The 10,036-nt window shown below is 35.9% G+C and overlaps 1 protein-coding gene across 1 annotated transcript in view; it reads left to right on the top strand.

Moving 5' to 3' along the window:
* The first annotated feature begins 622 nt into the window (after nt 1–622).
* Nucleotides 623–10,036, top strand: part of LOC125230574 (putative inorganic phosphate cotransporter) — a 77,218-nt gene continuing 67,804 nt past the window's right edge. The window contains exon 1 of the mRNA XM_048135768.1: nt 623–943. Coding sequence (XP_047991725.1) covers nt 871–943 — 73 coding nt within the window. The 5' untranslated portion in view covers nt 623–870. The remainder of the gene's footprint in view (nt 944–10,036) is intronic.

Below are 10,036 nucleotides of genomic sequence, written 5' to 3'. Positions count from 1 at the left end.
TAACTCTGACACTCTTTGGAACTTATATCTATGCAATATAATTTATAAATTAAGAGTGGTTGATGCCGTTGATGGTACTATAAACTATAAAAGTCATCATGGTTATGATAAGCTGTAGATATTATGCGTAATTATACTTATATATATCACTTGCACAGTTATAGGTACCTACTAAACAGACATCTTGACAAACGAAAGTATCTCTTAATCCATAGACATAAATGTGTCTGCTTTAAATCAATTATCGTCACTTACCTGAAGGAATGAGAATAATGAGATGAGGCTATTGTAAGTGTTTAACGGTTAATGCATTTCAGTAGGTTTAAACAACGGAAAAACCAAAACAGGTACATCAAAATAATTTACAATAAATATTTTTCCCTTTTTTATCAGCCGAATGAAAAAGAAAACATAAAGTAGCCACTTTAAATATTGCGCAAATATCAAGCGTCAATGTTATCAATAGCAGGTAAATAGTATTTACTAAATACCCATGCTCGTACAATTTTCTAATTTGTAGGTAGACGTGATAAGTAGAGTGTGTAGGTGACAAATGTTGATCCACTTGTCATACTCGCACGTGCAATTGTCGGGCCGGCTCAGTTAAATAAAACCACCTCTTGTCCATTGTACCGCGACAGTCGACCGCACTACCTTCGCGGACGAAGTACGCCGCAACACGGCAGAACTTCACATTACGCGCGGAAAAAATCGTAAACAAAAACTAACGAACTAAATGGTTCAATCACCAATAAAAAATATAGGTCAAAAATAGAACAGCCTGTATGGAGCTCGCATTATAGTTCGAATTTTGGAAAGTGCGCGGTTTCGAAGTTTAGTTTTTTTTTTCAATTTAATTTTGCAGTGAAAATGGGTTTGAAACCGGAAGATGATAAGAGGCCGAGCAAACTGGCGATTATGGATGATGTTTCGGATACACCACGTAAGTTTTTTCAACATAATTCTCGTTTTACTTAGGCCTAAACGTCAACATACATGACCACCTGATTTTAGAGGGAATTATAAAAAAAAAATTAAAAATTAATAATCCGATTTTATATTGTTTAAGATAAATAGGCAAATCCAGCCTGACTACCTACTAAAATTATAATCTTAGGTTTTGGGTCTTACCTAAATCTAAATAAATTATTATTAATTATTTATTTATTTCAAGCAACATAGCTCATATATGTCAGCGACACAGGAATTCAAAAAATCCTTTTTAATTTAAAACATGAATAAATTAATTTTACTTATGGGGTGTTCCATAGAAATCGAATTATCCACTCATTTATTAAGAAATTATGACAACGATTAACAAATTAAACTGTAATTAATTATTAGAACGCAAAAACAATTACAAGCTCTAACTACATAAAAATTTTACATTTTATCGATTACCAGTATTACAACACTGATTAATAAACGTGCGAATGAAATTAAATACCTTTTTATAGCAAACACGAGTATCGACGAAATTTCTGTTCTCATAAGAAATAAGCACATAACCTTGATGGAAAATTAACGATGCATATCATTAGTGAAATAAAATTCGCAAAACCTCGTCAACCGTTGCCACAAGTACCTACTTAGGATATACATGAGTCATACTCATAACAGCCGTAACCACAGTATAAGGATATATCAGTAGTTAATCTCCGGCAGCGGCGGCGCGGTCGTTACTACTGCGCAAGGTCACGCAGGGTTGTACAACGTTACTATAATCGACTTCGTACAATGTAAGTTGTTGTAAATCTAATAGGTACTATTAACTGTAAGTAGGTTTTAGTATAACAATACCACGTCATGACACCACATTAGTCAGTATTGAAGATACAAAAAATCATTATAAATATATTACTCTCATACGCGCAATAGTAGATTGTGTAACAATAATTGCAAAAGCGTTAATTTAAGTGTTCATTTTATATGTTTTCTCTAGAATACACCCAATCCATCACAATAAAAAAAAGATTCGTTTGAACTAGAAACGTAGGTACCTACTGTCCTACTCGTATTAGTAACTGTGTATGGCGCTATGCTAGTACCAACGCTTTTTCTACCTTTTTATCTAATAAAGATTCAAGTACGTATTTGTTTCTTAAATACTGACGAAATCATATTTACATAAAATGTTTGAATAGATGTTTGCACAATATTTAAGTAGGTACCAAACTTTCGAGCTAGATAGATCGCAGCATCTACCTAAATGTCGTTACAGATAAATCCTTATTGATTTTAATGTGTCATTCTAGCTTTAAATCTCACTTTTACGCCATTTACGTAAGCAATAATGTACCTAACACTGCAAATATATAACAACCACTTACTTTTCTGGGTGTCTAGGAATTCTAAAGAATGACATTTCCGCATTTTGAGAACTTTCCATACACCCATAAACACTACAGTAACGAAAATATGTCTTCGGTGCTGACGTCATTTTCTCCCGAACTCAACACGTCAACACAGCGCGCAAACGCGGCCCCGACTGTCCAGCCCAATAATCACCAGTTTCGCATGTTTTCGCCGCATGCGAGGGGAGGGAGGGGGACACACCGCGCGGCGTGAAGTTTGTAAGAAGAGTTATTACTGGTTTTATACTGTGCCGTAACTCATAATTAAGTATTATGCTCCCTAAAAAGCTAGCGTGATATCTCGCAATCACAAACGGTGAATAGAATTTACGACGAATAAATAGGGGGACTTCAATAAGATGAGTCAGAATAAAAAAACCGGCCAAGAGCGTGTCGGGCCACACTCAGTGTAGGGTTCCGTAGTTTTCCGTATTTTTCTCAAAAACTACTAAACCTATCAAGTTCAAAACAATTTTCCTAGAAAGTCTTTATAAAGTTCTACTTTTTGATTTTTTTCATATTTTTTAAACATATGGTTCAAAAGTTAGAGGGGGGGGACGCACTTTTTTTTCCTTTAGGAGCGATTATTTCCGAAAATATTAATATTATCAAAAAACGATGTAAGTAAACCCTTATTCATTTTTAAATACCTATTCAACAATGTATCACACATTAGGGTTGGAATGAAAAAAAATATTAGCCCCCACTTTACATGTAGGGGGAGTACCCTAATAAAACATTTTTTTCCATTTTTTATTTTTGCACTTTGTTGGCGTGATTGATATACATATTGGTACCAAATTTCAGCTTTCTAGTGCAAACGGTTACTGAGATTATCCGCGGACGGACGGACGGACGGACGGACGGACGGACGGACGGACGGACGGACAGACAGACATGGCGAAACTATAAGGGTTCCTAGTTGACTACGGAACCCTAAAAAAACCTCGTCGGCTGTATGGTTCTTATGAATTTGTGACCTTAGCCTTCATTTCCACAATTTAAAAAAAATTCGTTTGACATAGACAGAACTATTTTTTAATTTTTTTTAAAACTTTGTTCTGCCATTCGTCCCGGCCATTCTTCAAATTTGATTTTGATTGTAGATGTAATCTCCAAGACAATGCTCGAATATTGTTTTCATTTAATAGTTTGGTTGTTTTGAGTCGAACCATTGCCATTGTTGATGTGCCGGTCTGACGACTCGCACGCTTATTGAATCTGAAGGCTCGACTATACAAGTGGAAATGTCTCTGCCTTAGGCCGATAGTCCACTATCAGGGATCATCCACATATTACGTCACACCAAATTTCAGGTTTTTGGACCCCTCCCCCCCCTATGTCACGCTTTTTTGTATCCCTTTAACAGGGATTGTCACATTTAGTATGACACCCCCCCCCCCTTACACTGTGACATAATATATGGATGACGCCTCATATGTTTATCATAGAAATATCATCATAGGTCTGTATGCCTCCCTTTTACTCCAACGTGAAGAAAAAGGACGGCATGTTGCCTACGATCATATTTCTACAATGAACATATGATAGTGGACTATCGGCCTATTATATATTATTTATTTATTTATTTATTGTAAACATAATTTACAGCATTACAGTCGAAACCAAAGCACTGTACAATTCAGTTTAGATATTGTTAGGTGATTAACAAAAGAAACAAACATATATAAAATACGATCACCTTTCGTCCATCACCTCACAATACCGCAGACACATTTGATACACAATCATCCATCTGCTTGCAAACACATCACATTCTGGAGCCCATGGCAGAAACGAGTTCAACTGATTTAGAGCCCGCACAGCTGGTGAATTTCTATGCGCTACAGTTCGTGTAATTGGGGCTGCTAAAAGGTTGTGCTTTCGCGGTCTTAATAGATTTTTGGGCACAAATGGAACACTAAGTTTGACAATTCTTTCTATGAGTTCGGGACAGTCTGTATCGCCGCGTAAAATTCCACACGCTGTAACTAAGACATTGTAATTGCGCCTAACTGCAAGGGAATTAAAACCTAATGATCCTAACAAAAACTGGGTCGGATATAAAAATGGAAAGTAAATGTGCAACTTCTTATACAAAAATCTGAGAAAAGTTTTTTGCACTTTTTCTATGAGAAGGGCGTATGTGCATTCGGACGGGTTCCAAACAATACTTGCCGCCTCCAGCTTACTTCTCACAAGAGCCATATAGAGCAGTTTGATGGCTCTGGGATCATTAAATTCACGCGCATTCCTGATGACGAAACCAAGTCGCTTATAACTATTGGCAGCTAATCCTTTAATGTGGTCGTGAAAAGTAAGAGAGGCGTCGAATGTTACACCCATCCTTGATAGTTGTTACGCGAGCAATTAATTCTAAATAATAATTATGCCTTATATTTTAAATTTGGAATAAATAACATCTCACAATGATCTCACATAAAGTTTGATGGGGTATAATTATATGCCCATAGTATTGCGCTTGGTAAAAAAACTACCTATGTTACCTACTCTTACCCCTTACCCTTAGCTACCTTAGCTTAGCTTAGTACCTACCTACAGTCAAGTGTAAATCTGCACAGGTTGCTCAAAAATATGTCCTATAGCTCTTATGTCGGCGAATGAAGAGCTATGGGAGATATCTTCTCAAGTTTTCTAAAGGCATGTTTCGTGTAAAGTTGTTCAGTTCAGAAAAGCTAAATGTAATGAATAATGATTGATTATTCACGCATGAGTAACGCACTACTTATGACATTAGTTTCCAGTAGGTGCCTACTCTGGGTGCCGTCCGTACTACATATATAGCCTGTATATAGTATGGACGGAATCATGAAATTTTATAAACTTTATTAAACTTTTTTATCGCATTTTTTGCAATCTTGTCTAAACAATAAATCTATCCTCTAGACGACCTCTGTCTATCTAGACGAGCGTCCTGGCCTAGCGGGTAGTGACCCTGTCTGCTAAGCCTCGGTCCTGGGTTCTAATCCCGGTAAGGACATTTATTTGTATTATGAGCACAGATATTTTGTTCCTGAGTCATAGATGTTTTCTAAGTATTTTTACATTATATATATCGTTGTGTCAGTACCCACAACACAAGTCTTCTTGAGCTTACCCACAGAATATATAATAGTACAAGTACAGAAGGCCCACTGCTTTGATGTTCACGTAATGCCGCCTTTTTAAATGCCTACAAAATTCTAACAAAGAAACGATCCGCACGTGCGCAGCGTCGGACGATAGGGTTGCTTATGGATTAAAACGAATTAATACTCAGATAAAATGTTATCAGTGTAAGATTGTCCTATTTTATTCATGATGTCTATTTAACTAGGCATTATTAGTCATTCTACACGCAGACATCGCATATATGAACCTTAAAAAACTCGCGACGTAAAGTAACAATAGAAAGTCCGAACGTGCGTTCCGTTACTATAATCGACTTCGACAATGGCGCGCCACGTCATGACACCACATTAGATTAGATACAAAAAATCATTATAAATATATTACTCTCATACGCCGCGAACTCGCGGCCTAGCCAGTCATGTATTAGTAACTTGTAGCGCGGCGATAGAATCGCGGAGTGAGCCGCCCTTTCGAGCTAGGCTTACCGTAGGTGGTGTCATTCTATTTTTTTTTACAAAAGTTGTACCTAACACCAAATATATAACAACATTTTTTTGTCTAGGATTTGGAATTTTTTTGATGTAACGATTTCTACTCAGAATCAACACGTCGAAACGCTCTTTCAATCTGGTTTTATACTAATAGTGAGAAAAACCCTGATGAGTCCCAAGGTTTTTGGCTTACCGTAGGTGGGCCATTTTTTTCATTCCGTTACCATTTTTTCATACATTTTTTTTCCCATTCCGTTACCATTTTTTTATACATTTCGTACGGCGGTAACGGAATGGAAGGTCTGATGAATGTATGGGAATCTTGGGACATTTTTTTTTCTATCAGGATCGAAAGACCTCGCGATTCTGAGTATGAATCGCGTAAAAAATACCCATGTTACAAAAAAAGTGGGGTGGACAACTTTGACAGTCAATCTGTGTAAGGATGTCTTATAATAATTATCTACAAGGGAATATAGCTTTAAGAAAAAATTGACTGACTGGCTTCTAGAAAACTGTTTCTATAGCGTAAAAAAATATTTGAATCGTGACTGTTAGATTTTGTTTTCTTTATATTTTAATTATTTTATAAATTGTTAAATTGGAAATTTTATCTTATACACACATGAAATTGTTTAATGTATTTTTAGTTTAGGTTTAGTCTATAAGTATTGACTCTCGATTTTTTAATTATTAGTTTGACATGATTTTGTTAATATTTTGCCTGTTTTTAGGGTTCCGTAGTCAACTAGGAACCCTTATAGTTTCGCCATGTCTGTCTGTCCGTTCGTCCGTCCGTCCGTCCGTCCGTCCGTCCGTCCGTCCGTCCGTCCGCGGATAATCTCAGTGACCGTTAGCACTAGAAAGCTGAAATTTGGTACCAATATCTATGTCAATCATGCCAACAAAGTGCAAAAATAAAAAATGGAAAAAAATGTTTTATTAGGGTACCCTCCCTACATGTAAAGTGGGGGCTGATATTTTTTTTCATTCCACCCCAACGTGTGATATATTGTTGGATAGGTATTTAAAAATGAATAAGGGTTTACTAAGATCGTTTTTTGATAATATTAATATTTTCGGAAATAATCGCTCTAAAGGAAAAAAAGTACGTCCCCCCCCCCTCTAACTTTTGAACCATATGTTTAAAAAATATGAAAAAAATCACAAAAGTAGAACTTTATAAAGACTTTCTAGGAAAATTGTTTTGAACTTGATAGGTTCAGTAGTTTTTGAGAAAAATACGGAAAACTACGGAACCCTACACTGAGCGTGGCCCGACACGCTCTTGGCCGGTTTTAAATATTTGCACGCCTGCATGCAGACTGAATGCACGGATTTATTTATTTTGTAACACCTTATAACTGTGTTCTATGCAAATAAATTCTTTGAATCTTTGAATCTATTTATATTTATCAACATTAGGTTTCATAAATTACTAGCTGTTCCGACACAAAAGTAGCAAACTATAAAAATGACCCTACGCTTGTTTGCCGCAGTAGTGTTCAAATAAAAATTTCCCTAATTGCTAAAACGTACGTTCACACAATATAATATTATTGTGTCTGAGGTTTGTAAATATATTGTAAAGATGTTTGTAAACTCTTTGGCACATATTTTGTGCCTCACTCTTAATAAACTCATCCGGTTATCATATTCACATTGTAATGTCTTATTGTGAAGCGCATTTAGGTCATGTACGCAGTCAAGTGGTCTGCTTAGCGAGTTAGCGATGAGGATAAGGACCCAGATTAGAATTAGAGATAAATCAGCCTTATTTTAAACAAAAAGTACCTACCTAGTAACTGCAGAATCGTTCTCATGTTTTGCCGTGCTGATATGCAAGATACCGAAAGTTAGCAAATAAATTGAAAAGTTCTTGGTAATTGCAGGAAAGTTTCATAAGAAATACCTATAAGGTACAGCGGGGCAAATTTCGACTGGGGGACAATTGTAACGGATCCATTTTTTTTTCATTATTAGGTACACTATGATGTTGACTTTTACGTGGTTCTACATGTATCCACTGAACACGCCTACCTTATATAATCGGTGGATACCACGCTACGTGTAGGTATTTGTGACAATCAGCGCCACTTATCCAGTTAACTTGTCAATAGGACAAGCAATGAATGCTTAAAGAAAAACTATCTGTTTTCCGTTAATAACGGGTCCTATCTATAATCTATTCCGAATTGGCAGAGACAATGCATACGTATGTACTCGGATCACGAAATATTATCATGTTCAGTTACTAGGCTTATTTTGTCACCTACGTTACAAATCATACGTCATATTCACCTGACAGTTCCGCAAGTTATGAGTGACAGATAACTTGTCAATATACAACCTACTCCGTAAAATGATCTTGAAAGTTGAGATACGCAATCTTTGGTGTCATCCATCATTGTCGATCTGATATCGCTGTGGCTTGTCATACGGCTTCTATGTCTCAATACATGGTGTTATGAAAAATTTAAAATAGTAGTTTAATAATATTTTCTATTCGTTCAAATTGGTCGATCCACAAAGTTCATACAAAAAATGTTTCTTGTCATTATATTTTTTCGAATAATTACTACCGAAATAACTTTAAACGGATCCCCATTGTTTTAATTACACACTGTATAAAAGCAAAAATGTTGGTGACATTTCTTGTCCACAAAGTACGCTACACACTACTTATGATAAGTAAACCATACACCCAATGAAACAATTCACAAGTTAATACATGTTAATATTAGGTATTTCATAAATATAACTATAGTATTCCAGTTTTTAACCATTAGAAAAACATTTCAATTTGAAATTTGCAAACTAAAATAGTAAACATTAAAATTTATAAATGCAAAAAAGTTTACACGTTAAATACTGAGTAACATGGGTATTTTAACACCTTCACAGTCCAGTGTTCAATTTTTGGGGCCACGACTACACCCACAAGTCTGTGTCCCATATATGGGACATAAAGGATACCGACTAGGACGTATATTGATTTAAGTAATTAGCTAGACTTTAGGTCGTCTAAATATTTTGTTTGGAGAATAAGGTGTTAAAGTAAAAAAAACGTCGAAATTTTCTTTCCTATGACAGTTGCTATGTTAGGCGTTGCATGTACCACTCCGTGAAAACTAGCTCGTTTACATATATCTAGCATGTTTTAGCTCAAACATAAAGGTTTCATAGCGTGCACCACGCAGCTTAACGAGAAAAACTGCGTAAGGTCAATGCCTGAGGTCATCTGAACCGTATCATGTTTATAGTTCCATTCCGTGAATTATTAGAGCAATCTTATTAGCTCTGATAGTTTAAGTCATTTTTAAACGATTTAAGTCTATTAGTATTAGACATGTGACTCATGAGGACTTGTTAAACATGTGGGTTATTTTACTAGACAGACAGTAAGACGATTTTGAACATAGAGGAATAAGTAAGGGAAGAGTAGTTACAACTCTTCCGAAGAGTTGTAACTCCATACATCTAAAATGCGGGTTATTTGTATAGGCATAGTTAAGTGACATCTAGCGACAATCACGCGTCAAATAGCGTGAATTATCAGTACCACTACTCGATACTAGGTGGCAACTGTGTCTCGTCTGCCAAAAATGTAATATTAGAACAGTTTACAACTTATATTACAAGCAGAAGGAATTGAAAACAGAATACTGATTAATATACTATTGTACCTATAATATTAGCTAAAAATTGGTGAGCATTAGACGTTTCGTTCATCGCGACATTTATTGACAAGTAGCAGTACTGATAATTTACGCTATTTGACGCGTCATTGTCGCTAGATGTCACTTAACTATGCCTATACAAATAACCCGCATTTTCTGATGTGTGGAGTTACAACACACAACTCTTCCCTTACTTATTCCTCTATGATTTTGAGTGACCTCCCCGAATTCTCGTATAAATATTGTCCCCATTTTGATATCCTAATGGGGTCGAGATGGACCACGCCACGCTCTCAAAATGCTCATGTGTGGCGGAGGCTTTAAAGGGTAATGTATCTCTTGAAAAAATCTCTGTACTTAACCATAATTATAAATTCCT

This window comes from Leguminivora glycinivorella, chromosome 10, assembly GCF_023078275.1.
Source record: "Leguminivora glycinivorella isolate SPB_JAAS2020 chromosome 10, LegGlyc_1.1, whole genome shotgun sequence".
NCBI classification, from domain to species: Eukaryota; Metazoa; Arthropoda; class Insecta; order Lepidoptera; family Tortricidae; genus Leguminivora; species Leguminivora glycinivorella.
The sequence above is the reverse complement of the archived record's forward strand: the minus strand, read 5'-3'. Positions and strand labels throughout refer to the sequence as shown.